Source organism: Cololabis saira, chromosome 9, assembly GCF_033807715.1.
Source record: "Cololabis saira isolate AMF1-May2022 chromosome 9, fColSai1.1, whole genome shotgun sequence".
In the NCBI taxonomy this organism is placed as follows: Eukaryota; Metazoa; Chordata; class Actinopteri; order Beloniformes; family Belonidae; genus Cololabis; species Cololabis saira.
Window position 1 is genome coordinate 3,354,574 of NC_084595.1, and position 26,812 is coordinate 3,381,385.

A 26,812-nucleotide genomic window follows, 5' to 3' on the forward strand; every position below is an offset into this window, starting at 1 on the left:
CCAAAGTTCCACCTGAAGTGTATCTATAGTGGGGGAGGGGGGGGACCAACCCCGCCACCCGCAAGACCAGAGGCCGACCAGGAAGAACCCTGAACCCAGACCACCAGCAACCCCACAGAGGGGAGAAGTAGGAGGGAGGCAACCCACCGCCAGCGTTGCCTCCCTCCTAGGCAACCCTGGCGGTGCCTAGGAGGGCACCGCCCCCCCCCCCCCCCCCCCCAGCGGTGGCCGAGGGGGCCCGCGGGCGGGGCCCCCACAACAATCCCGCGGCGGCGGACCATGACCCAGGCAATCCCCGGCCACCCGGTCTGGGCCGGACACGTGGCCAGGAGGCCCTCACCCTCCAGGCCAACGACCCCCACCCTGCAGGGGGCCAGCCTGCCCGGAGAGACAGAGCCAACGCGGGCAGGAGCACCCGCCCCCACGAAATTGGCCCTCCAAGACCACCATGACTCTTTATGTCAAACCATTCAAAAGTTATGGCAGAAAGTAGGAACTATCAGATATGGACCAATCAGACGGTGTGGTGTCGTCACAGCGCCCCCAACAGGCCTGGAGGGTTTTCTAGGGCGTGGTGTCGTCACAGCGCCCCCAACAGGCCTGGAGGGTTTTCTACAGTGTGGTGTCGTCACAGCGCCCCCAACAGGCCTGGAGGGTTTTCTACAGTGTGGTGTCGTCACAGCGCCCCCAACAAGGGTTTTCTAGAGCGTCTTCAGGCCTGATGGAGACGCTCACACAATTACTGACGCGTTAGTACTTCGTTTCTCAAGTTGTTAGCCCGAAATGTGGAGAATTTTGAGAAAAAAGTCGAAATGTTGAGAAAAGTCAAAATTTCGTGAGTAAAGTTGAAATGTTGAGAAAAAAGGCGAAATTTCGACTTTATTCACGAAATTTCGACTTTATTCACAAATTATAGTTCAACATTATTCTCAACATTTCTACTTTTTTCTCGACATTTTGACTTTTTTCTCGAAGTGCACAATAAAAAAAAAAATCTATTTTTTCTCCTGCATGGCCCTGATACTATTCCGTATGTTGCAACAATTTAAGAGTTGAATTCCATCACATCTCAGATATTTTTTGTTTATATTTAGTTAAGTTTTAATTGTAAGGATTGTATTCTATTGTTTTATTGTACAATTAATGACGCGTCTCCGTCGTCACGGAGAACGTTTCTGACGTTATAAGTGCTTGGTCTTCGTGCAAACATCAGAGTCAACAGCCTCAGACGTTTATCACACACACACACACACACACACACACACACACACACACACACACACACACGCACGCACACACACACACACACACACACACACACACACACACACACAGCAGTGACAGCGTGAGTGTGTGTGTCTTTAACAGAGTGGATTACAGCTCTCTCTTTCACTCATTGATCTCAGGAGTCAAGACTTCACTTACTGCTCTGTCACTGTCACACACACACACACACACACACACACACACACACACACACACACACACACACACACACACACACACACACACCTCTGATAAAATCACTGATGTGTTTAAACCTGAACGTCTACAGATCCGACCTCAGACCGACATGGTTTTATCTTCTTCTTTCAGCGTCTCGTCTCAACGTTTTGCATGTAAAACAACTAGATAACTGGACGAATGTTCGATAGATTAGTCTGTTATTTATGAGGAACGTTCCCCCGTAGACGTGTTTGTGCCAACAGACCCCGCTAGGGTGGATTTAAAAGCAGGAAGTGAATCCGTCTGATGTGTGACCGGAACAGCGCGGCCTCCTCGAAGGTTTAGGTTTCACATATTAGATTAAAAAGCTCCTTAAACGCATCACTACACCCGACAACACGACCCCCGGTCTTATCTTGATTAAAGTGTAGGAAATGAAGTGACATCCACGCCTTGGTTTCATCAGCACACTCCAGGGGAATATAGACGTGTCATCTGCATAAAGGTTTTCAGAGAACTGATCCAAGCAGAAGCAGCGATAATTGATTTTATTTATTGTTGGCTTTGTCTCGAACACAACAAAACCCATCAAATGAAAAGCATCAAAATATAAAAAAAATAAAATAAATAAAAACATTAAAAAAAATAATGAAAGAAGAAGAGGCCGAGAATAAAACCCTGAGGAACTCCACGTCTGATTAGAGTAGGTTAGTAGGAAAGGCTAGTTTATTAGTTTAGCACAATTCATCACAAGGTAATTCAAAACTGAGATTGTGATGGAATTCAACCCTTAAATTGTTGAAACATACGGAAGAGAATCAGGGCCGTGCAGGAGAAAAAATATTTGAGAGGGCAAGATTTGTTTTTATTGAGAAAGAAGTGGAAATGTCGAGAAAAAGTTGAAATGTCGACTTTTTTCTCAACATTTCAACTTTATTCACAAAATTTCGACTTTTTTCTCGTCATTTCAACTTTATTCACAAAATTTCGACTTTTTTCTTGACATTTCGACTTTTTTCTCGAAATTTCAACTTTATTCACAAAATTTTGACTTTTCTCAACATTTCGCCTTTTGTGAGAAGTGCATAATGAAAAAAAAAATCTTCCTCCTTTAAAATATTATTATTTTTTGTATAGATGTCTTTATTGATGGCATTAAAAAAAGAAATAAGATTTACAATAACAATATAATTATCAATATTTTCCCCCCTTTTTTTTTTTTTTTTTTTACCTTGTCTGCACACATTATTGATTGATACCATGACGGTAGAAACCAAAAGTGTATATATGTGCATTATTACTATATGTAATATATACATATATATACGCACACATATGCGTACACATACATAAATATACACATACAAACCCAGTGTTTTTTTTTTTTTTTTTTTTTTTTTTGGGGGGGGGGAGGGGGGTGGGGGTGGGGGTGACGACATCCACTGCCAATCCAGGAAGCAGGAACACACGGAGACACACGTCAAGCACTGGAAATCTGCAACAAAAAACCACAAACAAAGCACGAAACCGGCACGGAGCCATCCAAAACACGAACAGCAATCGACCTAAATCTTGAGATCTGATCGCAGTCTGAGCTAAGCTATCGCTACCGCTACCTAAACCCAAAAACTAGAGAGCCAGCATGCAGGTGAACAAGCCAGTGTGTATGTCTATGTGTGTGTGTGTGTATGTATATGATCATGCGTGTGTGTGTGTGTGTGTGTGTGTGTGTGTGTGTGTGTGTGTGTGTGCATGTGACTAAATGACTATTTGTGTGTGTGTGTGTGTGTGTGTGTGTGTGTGTGTGTGTGTGTGTGTGTGTGTGTGTGTGTGTGTGTGTGTGTGTGTGTGTGTGTGTGTGTGTGTGTGTAATAAACCAAACAAAGCTCCACCTGAAGTGTATCTATAGTGGGGGAGGGGGGGGAGCAACCCCGCCACCCGCGATACCAGAGGCCGACAAGGAAGAGCCCGGAACCCAGGCCACCGGCAACCCCACAGAGGGGAGAAGTAGGAGGGAGGGAACCCACCGCCTGCGAGGCCCCCCCCCCACCCGGCGGCGGCCGAGGGGGCCCGCGGGCGGGGCCCCCCACGGCGCGGAAAGAAGCAGCCAGGGATCCCGTGGCGGCGGACCGCGACCCAGGCAATCCCCGGCCACCCGGTCCGGGCCGGACACGCGGCCAGGAGGCCCTCACCCTTCAGGCCAACGACCCCCACCCGGCAGGGGGCCAGCCTGCCCGGAGAGACAGAGCCGCCCCGGCCGCCGACGCGGGCAGGCGCACCCGTCCCCCACGAAAGTGGCCCTCCAAGACCAGAGGGGCGCCCCGCCGTAGAGGCAGCGAGGGGGACCGGAGACGGGCCCGGAGAGAGGGAACCCCCCAACAAGGCGACACCCGCGCAGGCCCGACAACGGAGGGCCCCAGACCCAGGCATCCCATTCATTCATCCATTCACCTATCCGATACCTATACTAATAATAATATAATATACTATACATAATAATAATAATAATAATAATACTAATAATAATACTAATAATAATAATAATAATAATAATAATAATAACCATCTTTGTATAATATAATATTGATAAATTATTAAGTTTTTGATGTCCTGCCAATGGAGGCTCAAATCCTCCATGGCAGGACCCTTCCATACCGCATTCTCACCGACACAGACATACAATCACGCACCGTTTCCCCCTCCCCGGGGGGGTCCAGCACCGCCAGAAGGCACCCCAGGCTGCACGGCGGGCCCCGCCAGGCCCGGGTAACCCGACCCACCTGTCCCAGGCCGGTGAGGGAACGCGGGTGATGTGGGACCCCCTCCCGCCCCTGGTGTTGAGTGCATGTGATTAATGCCATAAAAACAGGGAGGAGGGAGGGCCAAGTATCGATTGACACCGACCCCCCCCCCTCCCGAACTACGTGTCCTTGTCAAGTGTATTTATAAAGTGTTGAATGTGCAGTGTCTATTTTGCTGTTAAAACCGTGAGGCGGGGAGTGCCAGGCCCCGCGGGACAGTGCCCCCCACGACCCGGACCCCCCGCCTTTCGCCTATGTGCGTATGAATCGTGTAGGGGGGGCAAGAGGGGGAGCGGAGGCCGAAGCCAGGAAGCAGGACCAGCAAAGCCGGCCCTGATAAGACACCCGCGTCCCCCCACCGGCCGTCCAGTAGACGGGGGCCGGCCCCCCGAGCCGGGCAAGGGCCCCACCGTACCTCCAAGGGCGCCCCCGGCGCCGCCGGAGCCCCCAGACGGAGGGGGAAACGGTCCAACATCCTCCCATTCATACTGACAACATAAGACATAGATACCTGGGAATGGTGCCACCCCGCCGTCGCGCCCGCCCGTGCACCCCCCGGTCAGGGGAGGCCCGCTCCCCGGACCCGGCCCCACCCCCCCCCGAGGCCACCCCGGCGGACACCCCAAGGGTCCCGGAGTCCCCACATCCGCAGGGGCACTTGGCCCCCGCCCAGCGACGGAGGACCAAGGCAGCAATGCCCCCCCAGCGCAGACAGCCACCCCCCACCCAGGCAGGGCCGGGCCCTCCGGGTGGGACCCCCACGTCCACGGCCCCACCCCCCCCCGGGAGGCCCGGAGACGCCCCAGCCACAGCCCCCCGCCCGAGCCCTCCCCAGCCACCCCCCCCCCACCGCCATGAGGTAACCCCCCCCACAGGCCCCCAAGGCCCCCACCGGCCAGGGACAGGGCCCCGCGGCCCCCCCCCACCGCCCCCCAGGGGCCACCAGAGGCCCGCGCCCCAGACCCCCCAAGCCGACCCCCAACCCCAAGGGCTACGAGATCACCACCCCCCCGCCCCCACTAGGTAACGAAGCCAATAAACGGGGACCACAGAGAGTGCAATTCAGCCGAATGTTGTTCAGTGGAGGCAGACATTATCTCACTACTGATATGGTCTGATAAAAGATTCCTAAAGTGGTTGATACATAAACTGGATTTTTGTTTCCAATTTACTAGGTTTTCTTTGCGATACATAAGGCAGTGAGAACCCGGTGTGTCCAATTAGGTTCTATTTGAGTGTCTCCCAGGTGACCTAATATACATACCGTGGGGCACACTGGGATTCTGTGGTCGATCCATGTGGATAAATCCTCACAAATCTCCTTCCAGAACCTCTGTACCGGTGTACAGAACCATAAAGCATGCATATAATTATCTGGGGTGTTCTCTGTGCACTGTGAGCAGATATTAGAGGTGACAAAGCCCATCTGGAACATCCTTTGTCCAGTATAATGTATTCTATGAAGAACTTTGTACTGTATAAGTTGTAGGTTTGGGTTTTTAGTCATAGTAAACGTATTTAAGCATATTTGTGACCAAGAAAACTGGTCGGTATTAAGAGAGAGATCCGCCTCCCACTTGGAGATCGGGAGAGAGACTGACTCGTCCAGTTTAGACACTAACCTGTAGAGTTTTGATAACAACTTTAAAGTGCTTAGATTCAATAAATCTATTATCTTAGCGGGAAGTTGTAAATCTAATTGGCTAATTTTGTATGTTTTATTTATTATTGCCTTAAGTTGTTGATACTCTAAAAATGTATTCCTGCTAACTCCGTATTGAACAATAAGTGTATTGAAAGGTACAAACTGTCCCCCTTTTTTTAACTTTTCATAACATTAATTAAACCAAAATAAATAAATAATAATAGTAATAATAACAATAAAAAAAGTAAAAAGAACAACAGCACACCCTCTCCCCTTCCCTCCCTCATATGGTCAATAGAAATTACATCAATATTATTTGTATTAGTCTCCTGCTGGACCTGATTCTCCTCCGTACGAAAACAAACCGCTGTTTGAAACTAAAAACGCTGCAGCCGCAGCGCCGTCGGCCATTTCTCCAACTGAGCACAACAATCGTGACAGAACCGGGTTCTTTTTGATCCACATGAGGTTTTTAAAGCCCGGTAGATTATTGTTGGTGAACGAATGAGCTGCTTCATATTCACACGCGGAGACCGAACAGCTGCTGCCGCCGCGGCTTCAAACACTCACCACTTCATCACCAGGAAATGTTTGACATCCTCCCTTAAATATTAGCCTCTTCAGTATTTATTACTTAAACACAGCGGACAAAAACATGAAACCAACGAGCGTCTGATAATTAAAAGAACCATGATTTGTAGTAAGTTTATGGTTCATTATTGCTGCAATATCAACAACTCTACATTTACAGTCGGGAGAAAGTATTTAAATCACTTTTTTAACTGCATTCTTTCATAAATTTGCCTCAAATGTTTTCAGATCTTTGTTTCGGTTTCTGTAACAGACGAAGTCGATGTTTAAGACAAACCTTTATCTCTCCACCGCTACCTTTATCTCTCCACCGCTACCTTTACCTCTCTCCACCGCTACCTTTATCTCTCCACCGCTACCTTTATCTCTCTCCACCGCTACCTTTATCTCTCTCCACCGCTACCTTTATCTCTCTCCACCGCTACCTTTATCTCTCTCCACCGCTACCTTTATCACTCTCCACCGCTACCTTTATCTCTCTCCACCGCTACCTTTATCTCTCTCCACCGCTACCTTTATCTCTCTCCACCGCTACCTTTATCACTCTCCACCGCTACCTTTATCTCTCTCCACCTTTATCTCTCTCCACCGCTACCTTTATCTCTCTCCACCGCTACCTTTATCACTCTCCACCGCTACCTTTATCTCTCTCCACCGCTACCTTTATCTCTCCACTGCTACCTTTTATCTCTCTCCACCGCTACCTTTATCTCTCTCCACCGCTACCTTTATCTCTCCACTGCTACCTTTTATCTCTCTCCACCGCTACCTTTATCTCTCCACTGCTACCTTTTATCTCTCTCCACCGCTACCTTTATCTCTCTTCACCTTTATCTCTCTCCACCGCTACCTTTATCACTCTCCACCGCTACCTTTATCTCTCTCCACCGCTACCTTTATCACTCTCCACCGCTACCTTTATCTCTCTCCACCGCTACCTTTATCACTCTCCACCGCTACCTTTATCTCTCTCCACCGCTACCTTTATCTCTCTCCACCGCTACCTTTATCTCTCTCCACCGCTACCTTTATCACTCTCCACCGCTACCTTTATCTCTCTTCACCTTTATCTCTCTCCACCGCTACCTTTATCACTCTCCACCGCTACCTTTATCTCTCTCCACCGCTACCTTTATCTCTCTCCACCGCTACCTTTATCTCTCTCCACCGCTACCTTTATCTCTCTCCACCGCTACCTTTACCTCTCTCCACCGCTACTTTTACCACCGCTACCTACCGTTGTGGAACTCCTGGTTCTGGTCCCCGTCCACAGGTTGCTGATTTTCCGCCGGTACTTCAGCTGTGAGCGGCTCCCTTTTTCTCGACGGAGAGACGGAGAATGTAGCATCGCCATCCCCCTTTTCCTGGTCGTCGTAGCTGGTCACGCCGTCTCGTTGGTCCCCGTTCCCTCGGTCGAAGCATCGAAACGGTTGTGGTCTCTCCGTTGTAACGCTGGTGGACGAAGGATCGCTGGTTCTTGGTCACCAGTTTCACGAGCAGCAAGATGGAACAAAAAACTCTGGTTCATCTTGGAAGTAACTGGAAGTTACTCGTGTCATTTGTTGATGTTTTTTTCCAGGATTCTGATTGGCTAGCATGACTTTATCTTCTCGTTACACTGCCCCCTGTAGGTTTGGCTGCTTATAGCACCTTAACAGATATTTATGCAGGTTCCTGGAAATGATGGGATTTCTCAAAACGTAGAAGGGGAAATATCCGTTTTTGAGAAAAAAGTCGAAATTTTGAAAAAAAAGTCGAAATTCTGCGAGAAAAAAGTTGAGAAAAAGTCAAAATTTTGAGAAAAAAGCCAAAATTTTGAAAAAAAGGTCGAAATTTTGAGAAAAAGTCAAGAAAAAAGTCGAAATTTTGAAAAAAAGTCAAAATTTCGAGAAAAAGACAACATTTTGAGAAAAAATTCGAAATTTTGAGAAAAAGTCGAAATTTTGAGAAAAAAGTCAAAATGTTGAGAAGTAACTCCACTTCTCTGTCACTCCAAACCAAAGACTCTGGTTCATCTTGGAAGTAACTGGAAGTTACTCGTGTCATTTGTTGATGTTTTTTTCCAGGATTCTGATTGGCTAGCATGACTTTATCTTCTCGTTACACTGCCCCCTGTAGGTTTGGCTGCTCATAGCACCTTAACAGTATTTATGCAGGTTCCTGGAAATGATGGGATTTAGAAAAACGTAGAGTTTTTGTAAATACCCGGATACGTGTAAACGTGGCCTAAACCTTGAGTTTCTCAAACGTCAAGGGTCCACCGTGTTAATAAAGTTTTCATCTCTTATCATAACTTGGTGGAAAATTTGGTCTAATTTTTGGGGGTAAATGACTCCACAAAGCCGGATGAATCGGAGAGGTTTCCTCTGGGTGAAAAGACGTAGACGGAGCTGCAGATTTAGTCCATAAAGACCCAGCAGAACCAGCAGTAAACTGCTTACATACCCAGAATAATAAATGAGGCCGTTTCCTTTGATTCTCGCAGTCATTTACTGCATTGATTTGTTTGTCGGCCGCCTGGACGGAACAGAGAAGCGCTATCGGCTCGGGTCGTCACCTTCTAAACACTCAACGCCTCCTCAATACCGTCGCCCTGAATCTGCACGGATGGACGGAGAGATGGATTAATAATGAACACGGATGGACGGAGAGATGGATTAATAATGAACACGGAGCGGCGGAGGATCGAACGCCTTTAACTGCTTATGATCGCCGTTATCTGAGGATTTCTGCTCATTTATTTACTCCTCTCTCTCGTGTCATCCTTGTTCTTCCTCTTCCTCGTCTGCTGTTGTTGCTCTGAAAAGCTCATTTTTTAAGGCTCGTGTTTTCAAATTCAGGTACAAGAGATTAATGCTGAAGTACTATTTCAAGAATAAAGTCGAAATTTCGTCAATAAAGTTGAAATTTTGCCTTTTTTTTCAACATTTCAACTTTATTCACGAAATTTTGACTTTTTTCTTGACATTGTACTTCAAAATTAATCTCGACATTTCAACTTTTTTTTCTGCATTTAGACTTTTTCTTCGACATTTCGACTTGTTTCTCGACATTTTGACTTTTTTCTCGACATTTCGATTTTTTCTTTGCCATTTCAACTTTTTTCTCGACATTTTACTTCAACTTTTATCTCGACATTTCGACTTTTTTCTCGACACTTCGACTTTTTCTTCGACATTTCAACTTTATTCACGAAATTTTGACTTTTTTCTTGACATTGTACTTCAACATTAATCTCGACATTTCAACTTTTTCTTCGAGATTTCGACTTTTTTCTCGACATTTCGACTTTTATCTCGACATTTCGACTTTTTCTTCGACATTTCGATTTTTTTCTCGACATTTCGACTTTTTCTTCGACATTTAAAATTTTTTCTCGACATTTTGACTTTTTTCTCAAAGTCCACAATGAAAAAAAGATCTTCCTCCTCTAAAATATTATTTGTATTTTTATCCTGCCTGGCCCTGATCGTAGTATTTATGTAAAGATAATTATATTTATGTATGTATTTAACTCTTGGGTGCCCCCTAGTGGCCACAGGCAGCCGTTACTTCGCTAACGCCTCGGTCCGGCTCTGCTCCTCTCAGCTGCAAACACACAGTTCTTTATAACTTTGGAAGCAGAAGGTTTAGTTTCTGGAAACCCGTAATAAACACGATCCCAGTATTCTAATAAATCTCCCGGGGTAAACACGTGTGAACGGATCTTACGGTAAATACTCTGGTTACAGTTTTACCGTCCATCACTTCACCACGACTGTGTGTATAAATACATAAATACTGCAGAGTGAAGTGTTTAACTGACGGGTGTATATTCTCAACTCGCTGACGGGTTTTAAATCATCCGTCTCCTCTTTCAGTAAATATCTACTTCATGTGGACAGTCAAGGAACTTCTCCTTTATTTATTTATATATATATATATATATATATATATATATATATATATATATATATATATATATGTATATATATATATATATATATATATATATATATATACATATATATATATATATATATATAAATATATATATATATAGTAGATCTGTATATATGTATAATATATATATATATGTATATGTGTATATATATATAATATATATATATATATATATATAAATAATATCCATATGAGAATTTGCCCGAGTATAAACAAAATAACCCAACAAACACAAATATGCAGCATATTCCACATGTAGTTACTAAATATCATTCCATACAGTATATAATAATAAATAATAATCATAATAATAATACACTTTATTTGTAAAGCACTTTTCTTAAAATAATCTCAAAGTCAAGAGACAAAAAGTTTTAAGCCCCTTTTCAAAAGTGTGTGTATGTATATATATATATATATATATATATATATATATATATATATATATATATATATATATATATATATATATATATATATATATATATATATATATACATAAATTGTAGCCCAGGCAACGGTGAAGCTAGCCCTGGTTGTAGTGGTTGAAGTCCAGGTAGCAGCAGAGCTAGCTCCATTAACAATGGATGTAGCTCGTAGCCTAGCATCCAGGTGGTTTGTTTGATCAACAGAAGGTGTACAACTCTCCAGAGAGGTTTAGAAGACGGGGATTACAGATCAGTCCTCTCCTCTCAACTCTGCTCTCCACCTCCGTGTGTTTCAGATCTACGACGCCGAGGGAACGTTGCAGCACTTTATCGACGGAAACGACCCCAGTAAATCCAGCTGGATGAGATACATCCGCTGTGCCCGGCACTGTGGGGAGCAGAACATGATGGTGGTGCAGTACAGGTGAGAACATGATGGTGCAGTACAGGTGAGAACATGATGGTGCAGTACAGGTGAGAACATGATGGTGGTGCAGTACAGGTGAGAACATGATGGTGGTGCAGTACAGGTGAGAACATGATGGTGCAGTACAGGTGAGAACATGATGGTGCAGTACAGGTGAGAACATGATTATGGTGCAGTACAGGTGAGAACATGATTATGGTGCAGTACAGGTGAGAACATGATTATGGTGCAGTACAGGTGAGAACATGATTATGGTGCAGTACAGGTGAGAACATGATTATGGTGCAGTACAGGTGAGAACATGATGATGGTGCAGTACAGGTGAGAACATGGTGGTGCAGTACAGGTGAGAACATGATGATGGTGCAGTACAGGTGAGAACATGATGGTGGTGCAGTACAGGTGAGAACATGATGGTGGTGCAGTACAGGTGAGAACATGATGGTGGTGCAGTACAGGTGAGAACATGAACATGATGGTGGTGCAGTACAGGTGAGAACATGATGGTGGTGCAGTACAGGTGAGAACAGAACATGATGGTGGTGCAGTACAGGTGAGAACATGATGGTGGTGCAGTACAGGTGAGAACATGATGGTGGTGCAGCACAGGTGAGAACAGAACATGATGGTGGTGCAGTACAGGTGAGAACATGATGGTGGTGCAGTACAGGTAGAACATGATGGTGCAGTACAGGTGAGAACATGATGGTGGTGCAGTACAGGTGAGAACATGATGGTGGTGCAGTACAGGTGAGAACATGATGGTGGTGCAGTACAGGTAGAACATGATGGTGCAGTACAGGTGAGAACATGATGGTGGTGCAGTACAGGTGAGAACATGATGGTGGTGCAGTACAGGTGAGAACATGATGGTGGTGCAGTACAGGTGAGAACATGATGGTGGTGCAGTACAGGTGAGAACATGATGGTGGTGCAGTACCGGTAAGACCTTTACCTCTCAGGAGGTCTGGAAGACTGTTGTAGATATCTGTTAGGACACCAGCTAGCTGCTCTGCACACCCTTGAGCAGCAGCCCAGGGACGTTGTTGGGACCGCTGGGCTCTCAGAGCGTTGATTCTCCTCAGAGACCTCAGCTCTGGAGAGATGTGGCGCGACTCCACTAACACCTACTCAGCGCGACTCCACTCGCCACGCTGTGGTTTTGTGCTTTTCCACTACGGGTGGAATAGATAGTTTCTGTAGCTACTCTAAAAAGCCACTTGAAGCTTCTACGGAAGAGTATTAGGGCCTGAAGGAGAAAAAATATTTTATTGTGCACTTTGAGAATAAAATCGAAATGTCGAGATTAATGTTAAAATACAATTTCAAGAATAAAGTCTAAATTTCGCTTTTTTTCTCAACATTTCAAATTTATTCACCAAATTTTAACTTTTTTCTCAACATTTCAACTTTTTTCTCAAAATGCATAATGAAAAAAAAATCTTCCTCCTCTAAAATATAATTTTGAATTTTCTCCTACCGGGCCCTGATACTCTTCCGTACTCACTCTCATTTTTTAACTTGATATAGAACACAAGCCACAGATCCAGCAGCAAATTTATCATCTCCTCCAGGTTCTCCATCTTTAGTCTTTAGTCTTCTTCATTTAGAGACACAATCAAATACGTCTCAGCAGCTTCTCCAACCTCCCACTGCTGATCTGGTGGAAACAAACGAGGGCGAGTTGAGTGGAGAGTAGGTACTAGTATAAAAGTGCCATCGGAGCAGCTTCTCACCCTGAAGGGTGCAGGGTGTTGAGTCATTGAGTAGGTCAACATCATTATCACATGAAGCAGAGGGAACTCTGTAGTCGGTAATTCCCGGATGTTCCAGCTTCCTGAAACACGTCCCAGTGTGTGCAGTGAAAACAGTCCTGCAGATATTAAACCCAAACCCAGGAATCTCAGGCCCGGCTTCCCTTTCCCAATAGTTTTAGTGTAAAGAGTGTTAATCCCAGTGAGAGGAGCTGTAGCTGTGGACGGTTGAGGAGCTGTAGCTGTGGACGGTTGAGGAGCTGTATCTGTGGACGGTTGAGGAGCTGTATCTGTGGACGGTTGAGGAGCTGTAGCTGTGGACGGTTGAGGAGCTGTATCTGTGGACGGTTGAGGAGCTGTAGCTGTGGACGGTTGAGGAGCTGTAGCTGTGGACGGTTGAGGAGCTGTAGCTGTGGACGGTTGAGGAGCTGTAGCTGTGGACGGTTGAGGAGCTGTAGCTGTGGACGGTTGAGGAGCTGTAGCTGTGGACGGTTGGGAGCTGTAGCTGTGGACGGTTGGGAGCTGTAGCTGTGGACGGTTGGGAGCTGTAGCTGTGGACGGTTGGGAGCTGTAGCTGTGGACGGTTGGAGATGGATTTGATGGGGTCATTGTCATGGCTGATTCCACATCTGAAAAGTCAATTTTTCCTGATCAATATAGGATCAAAGCTGCAGATATCAATGGAAATCCTTCCGTTGTAAGACACGTTTATGTTGCAGAGCCTCAGAACTGTGGACAGTGTTCGTATGAAGTGATGCGAGACCAGACCTTCCAGACCAGTCCATGGTTTGCAGCTTAAAGGGGACCTATTATGAAAAACAGGTTTTTTCTTGTTTTAACATATATAAAGTGGTCTCCCCTCACCCTGCCAGCACAGGGGGGACAAAATACCATGAATTTCTGCAAGCTCTCTGACGCCTTACAGAGTCCCCCAGTGTCACGTGGTTTTTTTTGAGCCGATTAGAATCTGCTCCCGTCGTGACGTCACGACAGGAGCAGATTTCCAGAGGTTCAGCCTCCGCTGCTGAAACCACGCCCACAACCAGCTCTCTCCGCTGCTGGAGCGGAGCTTCCTTCAGCCAGTCGGACGCGGCGCCGCGGCGGAGCGGATCCGGGTTAAATCATCCAGGTTCCCGGGTGGTTTGGGAGCTGGGTCCTCGGGGATCTGTCCCAGGCTGGACCAGCTTCACCCTCAAAGATTTTCAGGCAAATCTGTCGGTTTGATCCCCGGTAACGGGCGATGCGCCGCGGATGCGCCCCGGAGCCGATCTGTGCACCGGCCGTGGGGTTGCAGCGCCTGTCGCGCAGCATCCCCCGGGCAGATCCGGCTGAAATTCCGCTGGTCGGTCCCCGGGAGTCCCTGCTACCAGTCCAGGCCGGTTCCTGCGGTCCCGGCCAGTGGGAACCGGTCAGATTCCCCCGTTAAAGCCGCGGTGATGCACGCTGCTCCCGGGCGCCCGGCGTGGCTCCGGGGCAGCGTTCAGCATCCGCCGGGCAGATCCGGCTTAAATAGTGCATAAATGTTATTTATATACTACTCATATTTTATTTTTTTAACAATAAAGTTTCCATTTGTGAAAATTCAGTGTTTTATTTATTTACAGGCTCGGGCTGCTCTGGCGGAGCGAGGTTTCTGCTCCTCCCCTGCTACACGTCATTCAGGGAGCCAATCAGCACAGAGCCTCATTATCATACCCCCCCCTTCCCTAAAAATGAAGCACAGAAAAAGAGGTTAGAAGCGGTAAAACTAGTGACAGGGCTCACAGGCTGGATTTCTGATTTATGTAGAAAAAACAAGCTTTAGATTGTTTTTAAGACATTCAAGGCCTGTTTAAAATATACATTAAATGCCATAATAGGTCACCTTTAAGTCGTGCCTGTTGGAGCAAAATCAGAATCAAACCATCCCAACATTCTTGACATTCTGTGTATATTATACCGTATTTTCTGGACTATAAGCCGCTACTTTTTTCATAGTTTTCAACCGTGCAGCTTATACAAAGGTGCAGCTTTTCTGGGGGTTTTTCTTCCACCGCCCAGGGCGCTATAACCCGGAATTAGAATCAAAACTAAGACAAAATAAATGCAAAGAAGAATACACTACTTCTTCATTACCAGATAGAAGTAGAAGCAGATTTCAAACAGATGAATAGATAAATAAATACCGGTTATTTTCTCTTGGTTCTGTCCCGTTTTAATCAGCAAAGTTGCTGCCGTGTTAAAAGACACTGTTAGGAAAGATCTATTTAGGTACAAACATGTACATCATTTACAGTTCAAAATCCTTCTGTACATGTAGTAAATATCTAATCTAACAACAGAAATATCTGCGGCTAAATATCTTTTTTTTTAAATAATAGCGGATGCGGTTTATATGCAGGTGCGGCTTATAGTCCAGAAAATACGGTAAATGTTAATCCCCTTCTGAATTCTGAATTGAAGTGATGGGTCAACCACGGGTTCCCTATCTTTTCAAACTCACACATTGAGTGGTCTTAGTTTACCCGGAAGAGCCCTTAAAGATCCCTTGTCAAGTGTATCCCTGAATATTTTATATTCTCAGTTTCCCAATTTAGGCTACTGTGCAGGAACCATAGCCGCGGGAACTAATTCACAGCGTGCCGGGTGAGATACCTCACCCGGAAAAAAAGTATTATTTCGGTTATTCTACCCTAATTTAATGGATCTTATTGACGGAAATGTAACAATAAAGAACTCAGTAGGCCGAGTAGCAGCACCAATTAATGTGGCACAGCGGCCCAACACACAAACAACTGTACAGTAACTATGGCAGCCAGAAGTAGTTGGCACAATTGTGGCCCATTAAAAACACAATACTGTAGCCTAAATAAATGATTAGCCTACCTTAAAGCAGCACAACGTAACTTTCAGCTTTTCTGAGTTTGGCGGCATCTTTTGGACAAAAGCGGTAGTGTTTTACCAGAAAGAACACTACGTTTCCCATGAGCACCAGCGCGTACTGCCGGAAAACTCCTGTCCCGTCGCTGCATTTGTTTTGATGAGAGAACACGGGACGCTTTTCTGTTTCACCAAGTGAACAGACAGAACGCAAAAAAAAAGATGTTAAACTGCTGGAAAGGAACTGGAATTTACCGGGAACCTTGAACAAGGAAGCCAGGGAGCGGTATATGGAGAAAATAATGATTATTAACGGTCTGGATCCATATGAAATCCTACTGAAGAGCCATGTGTTTCAATAAATGTGTATAATAGTACAAAATACAGTACATGTTTTGTATCCCTCTTACTTCTCTTTTTTTTTACTGCTATATTATGGTGAAGAGGCTCTGAGGCGTGATTATTTTTGTTTTCCTCGTGAGATTATTTTTTTCTTCTGCAGCTACAAATAAGAGTTAATATTTTTTCCTCAACAAACTAGTTTTATCTGAAGATTGGGGTTAATCGCAGCGCAGAGAGCTGGCCAGCAACTGCGTTTAGCTGGCGAAGTGGGGAATAAAACCCGTGTTTTGATCCGACGCCCGTCTGTGTGAGTGTTTGTGGTTTAAGGCTGTTTATGGTTCTGCGTTAAATCGACGCAGAGCATACGGCGTAGGGTACGCGGCGACACGCACCGTACGTTGCGTGTATCCATGTACCCTACGCCGTCTGCGTCGATTTAACACAGAACCATAAATCATGCTTTACTGTGTGTTTGGTCGTTACAGCCGCGATCCAAAGCGAGCCGAAGACTCTTTCACTCTTTTACTTTGTTATATCAGATACTTGGCCTCCGTGGTTCTGCCTCCGAGCAGGAAACAGGTGAAAAGTTAAACCATTAGGATCTTTTCCCCACGTCTGTTGTGTGGAGCTGCTGCAGCAGCAACGCAGCAACAGCTTCTCCTGAGCTCTGCGCTCCAAGCCCCGCCCATTTTCGCCTCGACTGCGAATCGGGAAGGAGGGGGAAGTGACGTATGCCGTAAAGCAGTCAAAGTCGTAAAAATGTGTAGTTTTTTAGTGTGGCAGGGTTCCTACCATGCTCCTCAAAGTTACATAGTGCCAGTGAAGGAGATACAGACCCCTCAGACCATGACAGAGATGTCATTAAACCTGTTGGAAGTTGATGTTCCATCACAATGATGATGATGATGAAATATTAGATTAAGCTGGAAAAGTTACGTAGTGTCGCTTTAAATGATGCCAAAGGTGCTCTTGCGCTCTGGCGTGATGGAGATGAATTCCCTCATCATGGTATGCACATCGAAGTATTCACAATGTCACTGTGTACATGCATGAGCGTCAGGTGTGTCAGTCGTTTCTGTGTCATGATGCTGCGCGTCCACGTTTGGTAAACGCTGATTCGCGTGATGATAAAACTAAAGTGTAGTTTAAGAATATTTATTTCTAAAATAGTATTTTATTCCCCAACCCAGTCCAACTTTTTATTTATTTGAATAATGTGACAGGTTTTATTTTATTTTATTTTTTCATCATCCCTCCCTCCTGTCTGGAGGGGTGGCGGTGTTTTGACGTTTATTTGTCTAATTGTGAGTTCTTTTTTTCTTAGTTTTTTTTTTTTCTAAAATAAAACAATAAAGCCAAGAAAAAGAAAAGGGATCGACAATTTGCAAAAGAAGAAAAATCTGCATAGTTTTGGGTTTTTAGCGCTGCTTTCCCAAGACTGCTGCCGCACCCCCACCACCCCTACTTCCCGCGGTACTGGCAGGAACTATATCGTTTAGTGTCTGATTGAGTTGTTGAAATATTAACTTTGTAGCCGGATAATTAGCCAAATCCGACAGAGTGGACATCGATCCATTAAATGATCTCTCAGGTAGACCAACACATCATCTGCAAACACAATAATTCCCACATTCTTTTCTATCCTTCCCCTCCTTTGAGATAACATAAATAGTTCCTTACCTGATTTTATTCTGTTGATAGCTGCATTAGCGTCCTCTGCTGCGGTAGGTTTTATTAAATCCTCGGTTTGGGAGTCTAAGAGAGAGGGAAAGTCTAAAACAGGGGTGTCAAATGTGCGGCCCGAGAGAAGTTTCCAACGCAAAAAACCGAAATGTTAATTTACTAAAAAGGAAGGCATAAATAATTGCCATGAATCGCAGCATATCCCATAATATATTTCTTCTACAAATCCATCGTTATTCCACAAATAGAGCAGTTTTAGACATTTTTTTAGTTTTCTAGAATGCATTTGCTGATTTTATTTCTTTGTAGACGGTCGTTTATTTTTATTAACTGACTACTATTATATATTTTTGCAGGAAAGATTTCACTGCTAAAAAAGATGATAGAAGATATTTATTTGGAGAAATTCAGTTTTGAATACGAGGATAGTGACAAAGTAAAACAGTTAAAAAAGAAGTGCTGACTTTTTCGGCACACTGGCGTAAATATCTGCACCAATTTTTAAAAATAAATACACTTAATTGTACTGGAAAACTCTCTAAATCACAAAGAAACACTCTCGGATGTAATAAGAAAGATTTAGCTTTTAATTAAATTTCCTATAAAAAAGCGTAATATAAAAAAAACGTACTTGTTAAAAGTGTTAAAAGTATCTTACATAATTTGAAAAAGAACGAGAAATTTCAAGAAAAGATCCTGAAGAAATATATTTTACATAATTAGAGTGTAAACAAAGTGCATATTTCCTTTAAAATTAACTAAACTGATATTGGATTAGATAACAATAGTAAAAAAAAGAATTATAAAAAAAAAATTTGCACCGTTTTTGTTATTTTGAGCGTGCGGCCGCGAGAAAAAAATTGGTCAAATCCGGCCCGCCAAGCAAAATGAGTTTAACACCCCTGATCTAAATAGTTAAGAAAGACATAGATGGCATTCTCCTCAGAAGCGCTAGATTATCAGTATAAATCCCTAAAAGGCCTCAAAATATTCCTGAATCTTTTCCATTTTTGTTTCTAGTTTCTTGGTTTCAGGGTTCTTAATCTTATTGCGCTATCCTCCTGTTATTTGCGTAATTTATACGACAGGTACTTTGCCAATTTCACTTCTATCTCATAATATCTGTCTTGAAAACATTAAATTCTTCTGAGCCTCTTGTGTGTAAATAAATTATTCTATTGTGATTTAAAATCGAATAAACCACAAATAAACCAGCCACAAATAAACCAGCCACAAATAAACCAGCCACAAATAAACCAGCCAAACGTGGTGAAAGGCGGAAGACTCGTACGGGATTGTAAACCGATTACGTTGATTTTCTCTTCAAGGAAATCAATGGGGGAAAGAAATCACTTTTAGCGACTCGTTTAAGATGTAGCCGCTTCTTTTAACACCAGATAGTCTTTGTTCAGTATTTCATTATTATTATTTAAGGTCGTTTTCAAAGCTCTTTGCAGTGTTGTTTTATTGCTAATCTTGTGTGAAAGTTTGATAGAAGTGTGGATTTAAAACAAGTGTCATTTTGGAATAGAAGTGTAATTTTATCTGCAGCAGTCTTGGGAAAGCAGCGCTAAAAACCCAAAACTATGCAGATTTTTCCCTTTTCTTTTTCTTGGCTTTATTGTTTTATTTTAGAAATAAAAACAAAGAAAAAAAGAACTCACAATTAGACAAATAAACGTTTAAACTGTTATTTGGAGATGTGTCTTGTTTGGATAAATAACTTTCTGTTTGAGAAAGTGTTTGTTTTAAAAGAAAAAACAAGATTTAAAAAGCAGATAATCACGTTCAGATTCTGCTGAGAGAAACTTGGAACAGTACGAGCTTCTTGGGAGGCTGAAGGCAATAATTCACTTTCAAGCAGTTTTTCTAAAAAAAATATAAAAAAAAATAAATAAACAAATAAATTAAAAAAAAATACTATAAAATACAATAAAAATAAAATAAAAATAAATAAATACAAATATTTTCAAATACGTGGTAACACTCGACGTACCAGATGCTGAACATACTGCTAGCATCTTTTGGAAGAGACATTCCAACACACCTTAACACCTAACTTGAATGTGCCCTTTTTAAAAATTATTAAATGATTAAAATGAAAAAAAAAATGATTAAAAAAAGGATTAAAAAGCCCAACTAATTTGAATAATTCTACACATGATGTGACGGAGTTGTAAATGTGCTTGTTTGTTCAGTTTCAGCTTTGAAAGCGTTGTAGGTAACACAGGTGAACTATTGCAGTTGAGCTACAACTATAAATTCTCCCAAAAGCTTCGTGGTTTGACAATGAGCTTTTGAACATATTCCTCTTAGGTCATGTACTTGTGTTTAAACGGTGATGAATGATGTGATCTGACACTGATCTAACTTGTCATTACAGTTCTCTTTGCGTCTCTGTGGAAGTTCTTTGACAACGCGGTTCTTAGTTTTTACTTTGCTGGTCCGGCTCGTTTCAGACTCTTTAGGAATAGTAAGAATGGTATGTTTGGGTGGGTGGTGGATGCCACCGTGCCGGTTTGGAGCAGTAAAAGTGTTGTAGCCGAGGGCTGAACATCCGTCACAGAGACGGCTGAACCTTTAACGCCTTGCGGTTTAAAGACGGATCAGATCGACCGTTAACTCCGATTCCAGCTCGTCTTCAGGCCTGAGATGAAGCTCCAGTCTCCGTAGACGGCCGTCGTCTCACGCCGTCGTCTCACGCCGTCGTCTCACGCCGTCGTCTCACGCCGTCGTCTCACGCCGTCGTCTCACGCCGTCGTCTCACGCCGTCGTCTCACGCCGTCGTCTCACGCCGTCGTCTCACGCCGTCGCCTCACGCCGTCGTCTCACGCCGTCGTCTCGCCGTCGTCTCACGCCGTCGTCTCACGCCGTCGTCTCACGCCGTCGTCTCACGCCGTCGTCTCACGCCGTCGTCTCACGCCGTCGTCTCACGCCGTCGTCTCACGCCGTCGTCTCACGCCGTCGTCTCACGCCGTCGTCTCACGCCGTCGTCTCACGCCGTCGCCTCACGCCGTCGTCTCACGCCGTCGTCTCGCCGTCGTCTCACGCCGTCGTCTCACGCCGTCGTCTCACGCCGTCGCCTCACGCCGTCGTCTCACGCCGTCGTCTCACGCCGTCGTCTCACGCCGTCGTCTCACGCCGTCGTCTCACGCCGTCGTCTCACGCCGTCCTGCGCGTTGTTATTTAGCGTTTTTTATGGAGCATATTTGGACTTTTAGGGACCATTTTTGGACGTTTATTTTTAGCACCGAGAGCCTGTTGTTGGATTTACAGTATATCACGTGTTAACCGCGTACATTTGTTTCAAATACACACAAACCCGCATGTTTATTATCGTGGGAGGTCGTTGGCTACGTTTGATTTACGGCCCCCGTTCCTCCTGGCTGTTTTCACACACGCTAACCGCTAACCGCTAACCGCTACGCTGGTTTGGAAGGAATGAATAAAACACACACACACACACACACACACACACACACACACACACACCTTAGATCAGTGGTTCTCAAATGGGGGTATGTGAAATTTTAAAATATACATATATTTAAAAAGTAGCATCCATGCAAAAATTCTTTAAAAATAAATATTTCATAAATAATTGAGGAAAATATAAGTCTAAATTCATAAAATGAATTTTATCTTCAGGAGTAGGCTATTCAAGTTATTATGCTAAAACCGCAGAGTTTCCCCCACACCAGGATGGTTCCACCTAACCTGTCAATCACCTGCTTCACCTGTCAATCACCTGCTTCACCTGTCAATCACCTGCTTCACCTGTCAATCACCTGCTTCACCTGTCAATCACCTGCTTCACCTGTCAATCACCTGGCTTCACCTGTCAATCACCTGCTTCACCTGTCAATCACCTGCTTCACCTGTCAATCACCTGCTTCACCTGTCAATCACCTGCTTCACCTGTCAATCACCTGCTTCACCTGTCAATCACCTGCTTCACCTGTCAATCACCTGCTTCACCTGTCAATCACCTGCTTCACCTGTCAATCACCTGGTTCACCTGTCAATCACCTGCTTCACCTGTCAATCACCTGCTTCACCTGTCAATCACCTGGTTTCACCTGTCAATCACCTGCTTCACCTGTCAATCACCTGCTTCACCTGTCAATCACCTGCTTCACCTGTCAATCACCTGCTTCACCTGTCAATCACCTGCTTCACCTGCTTCACCTGTCAATCACCTGCTTCACCTGCTTCACCTGTCAATCACTTGGACCAAAGATGGAGTCGTGGTTGAAGCGTAGCAGCAATATTTTTATGTTTAATAAATCAGTTACTGATGGCACAGTGCTCTTTTTAGGTCTTTTTTTTTACAACCAGAAGTGCTTTGCGCTGGTTAGGGGGGACTGGTTATGGTACCAGGACTATAGTCCTGTTAGGGGGGACTTGGTTGAAAACAAATTTCCCAGGGGGAATATCACTGAAGAAAGGTTGAGGACACTGGTGTAGAATAAAGATCCTTGTACTTCAGCCCGTCTGTGATGGAAGAGAAGTGACTTGTGTACTCGTGTACTCGTGTACTCGTGTACTTGTACTTCTGTACTTGTGTAGATGTCGTCCACATTAGTGATCATTGCTGTGTTTTATTTGACCTTTGACCCCAAAAGTTCGCCCTCTGAGATGATTAAAGATTAGATTAGATCACCGTGTTTTATGATCATTATTATTTTATTACTATAACTATATCTTTTTACTATATTCTTATTACTATAATATTTTATTTCTATTACAAAATAGATTAAATAAACATAGAGAAAAGGAAACTGTCACGGCTCAGACAGGACAGAGAACCCAAATGCAAAACACCAGGCAGATCAGAGTCCAAAAGGCTTTATTCAGGTCCAGGGCAGGCAGGGGTCAAACCGGGTAGTCAGGCAGATCAGGCAAACAATCCGAAGGGGCAGGCAAAATCCAAAAACCAGGAGTCATGCAGGGTCACAGGCAGGCAGAAACAGAACAGGATATGAAGGCTGGAAAGCGAGGCAAAGACACTCGACAATCTGGCAACAGGTATGAGGAAATGGGCCGGTTTATGAGGGGAACTGATGAGGGAAACCAGGTGTGGAGCTGGGCCGGGGAAGCACAGGTGAAGGGAATGAGGCTGATGAGGGTGGCAGGATCCAGATGAGAGGAGAGTCAGTAACACAGTAAAAAAACCTCTGAAACTGTGACCATGACAGAAACTTTGAGTTCCTGTAAAAACAGTAAAAACAGCCACAACAGCACCGTTTTTCCTGAATCCTGTGTGTGGCGGTACCAAGCATCACCGGACCGGTCCTCGGTACCCATCCCTGTCGGTGAACTGGTGCTGACCCGACACGGTGGCGGTTCTGGTACCGATCTCTAGTCACGAACAGGATTAATGCAGCTGTGTTTGTCTAACCTTGGCGGTGTTGGCCCGTCTGGGCCGTCATGGTACCGTCCAGGATTACAAAAGTAATCTGTACTGATTCGTACGGTGAATTAAACCAATTTGACAATAAATACACCATTAATACACTAATAAGACACTATAAATACACTATTAATACACCATAAATACACTATTAATACACCATAAATACACTATAAATACACCATAAATACACTATTAATACACCATAAATACACTATTAATACACCATAAATACACTATTAATACACCATAAATACACCATTAATACACCATAAATACACTATTAATACACCATAAATACACTATTAATACACCATAAATACACCATTAATACACCATAAATACACCATTAATACACCATAAATACACTATTAATACACCATAAATACACTATTAATACACCATAAATACACTATTAATACACCACAAATACACTATTAATACACCACAAATACACTATTAATACACTATTAATACACCATAAATACACTATTTATACACCATAAATACACTATTAATACACCATAAATACACTATTAATACACCATAAATACACTATTAATACACCACAAATACACTATTAATACACCACAAATACACTATTAATACACTATTAATACACCATAAATACACTATTAATACACCATAAATACACTATTAATACACCATAAATACACTATTAATACACCACAAATACACTATTAATACACCACAAATACACTATTAATACACTATTAATACACTATTAATACACTATTAATACACCATAAATACACTATTAATACACCATAAATACACTATTAATACACCATAAATACACTATTAATACACCACAAATACACTATTAATACACCACAAATACACTATTAATACACTATTAATACACCATAAATACACTATTTATACACCATAAATACACTATTAATACACCATAAATACACTATTAATACACCATAAATACACTATTTATACACCATAAATACACTATTAATACACCATAAATACACTATTAATACACCATAAATACACTATTAATACACCATAAATACACTATTAATACACCATAAATACACTATTAATACACCATAAATACACTATTAATACACCATAAATACACTATTAATACACCATAAATACACCATTAATACACCATAAATACACCATAAATACACCATTAATACACCATAAATACACTATTAATACACCATAAATACACTATTAATACACCACAAATACACTATTAATACACCACAAATACACTATTAATACACTATTAATACACCATAAATACACTATTTATACACCATAAATACACTATTAATACACCATAAATACACTATTAATACACCATAAATACACTATTTATACACCATAAATACACTATTAATACACCACAAATACACTATTAATACACCACAAATACACTATTAATACACTATTAATACACCATAAATACACTATTTATACACCATAAATACACTATTAATACACCATAAATACACTATTAATACACCATAAATACACTATTAATACACCATAAATACACTATTAATACACCATAAATACACTATTAATACACCACAAATACACTATTAATACACCACAAATACACCATAAATACACTATTAATACACCATAAATACACCATTAATACACCATAAATACACCATTAATACACCATAAATACACTATTAATACACCATAAATACACTATTAATACACCACAAATACACTATTAATACACCACAAATACACCATAAATACACTATTAATACACCATAAATACACTATTAATACACCATAAATACACTATTAATACACCATAAATACACCATTAATACACCATAAATACACCATTAATACACCATAAATACACCATTAATACACCATAAATACACTATTAATACACCATAAATACACTATTAATACACCACAAATACACTATTAATACACCACAAATACACTATTAATACACTATTAATACACCATAAATACACTATTTATACACCATAAATACACTATTAATACACCATAAATACACTATTAATACACCATAAATACACTATTTATACACCATAAATACACTATTAATACACCATAAATACACTATTAATACACCATAAATACACTATTAATACACCATAAATACACTATTAATACACCACAAATACACTATTAATACACCATAAATACACTATTAATACACCATAAATACACTATTAATACACCACAAATACACTATTAATACACCACAAATACACCATAAATACACTATTAATACACCATAAATACACTATTAATACACCATAAATACACCATAAATACACTATTAATACACCATAAATACACCATAAATACACTATTAATACACCATAAATACACCATTAATACACCATAAATACACCATTAATACACCATAAATACACTATTAATACACCATAAATACACTATTAATACACCATTAATACACCATTAATACACCATAAATACACTATTAATACACCATAAATACACTATTAATACACTATTAATACACCATAAATACACCATAAATACACTATTAATACACTATTAATACACTATTAATACACTATTAATACACCATAAATACACTATTAATACACTATTAATACACTATTAATACACCATAAATACACTATTAATACACCACAAATACACTATTAATACACTATAGGCAAGGCAAGTTTATTTGTACAATTCAACACAAGATAATTTAAAATGCTTTACATGATTGATTGATTGATTGATTGATTGAATAATTTATTAGAAGAATTGCATAGGATCAGATCAGTTTCATGACAGTACAGATTCGCTGAACAACGTCAACTAAAAGGCATTATTCCAAGAAAGCATTACACTTGTTTACATTGGAGACCTTTTTTTTTAATTCATATAATGATACATCAAGATTAAAAGCAGCAAGACACAATTAAGCAGTAAATAAGAAATAAAATGGTAATAAAAGAGGTAAAAGACGGGGTCAAATACAGTATTATTAAGTATTACTAACATGTCTGCTGTTAAAGTTTAGTTTCTACGTCTCTCCTCGTATCCTCGTTTGTTTTATTCCTCAGTATTTGGCTTTAGCGAGTCTGTAACTTACTCAAATAAACGCCGCGTCACTCAGCCCACGTCTCCGACTCTATTTCCTCGTCTTTATTTATGTATCTTTTCTGCGGAGTATTTGTCTTGTTCTGGTTTATTGTTTTTCCCTCCGTGTTGTTTGTCCTCCCGCTCGTCCCCCGAGAGTCGCGTTGGCAGGAAAAACCCGGCGTAAACTGTGACTATGACGGATTATTAGCCCGCAGGAACACATGTAGAAGATAAATCCACTTTATTGTCTTGGCCTTCGCTTTGTTTATGTCTCTTTTACTTTTCAGCGCAGGTTTTTGGTTTTTGTGTTGAACTCTGAGGGGGTTTGAGAGCTTTTTTTTGGTCAATTAACACCCTGAACGCGTCG

At 42.3% G+C, this 26,812-nt stretch overlaps 1 protein-coding gene across 1 annotated transcript in view; it reads left to right on the forward strand.

The window, feature by feature from the left end:
* prdm6 (PR domain containing 6) overlaps positions 1 to 26,812 on the forward strand; it is a 116,727-nt gene that overhangs the window by 47,167 nt on the left and 42,748 nt on the right. The window contains exon 5 of the mRNA XM_061729743.1: positions 11,150 to 11,277. Within this exon, the coding sequence (XP_061585727.1) occupies positions 11,150 to 11,277 (128 nt within the window). The remainder of the gene's footprint in view (positions 1 to 11,149; positions 11,278 to 26,812) is intronic.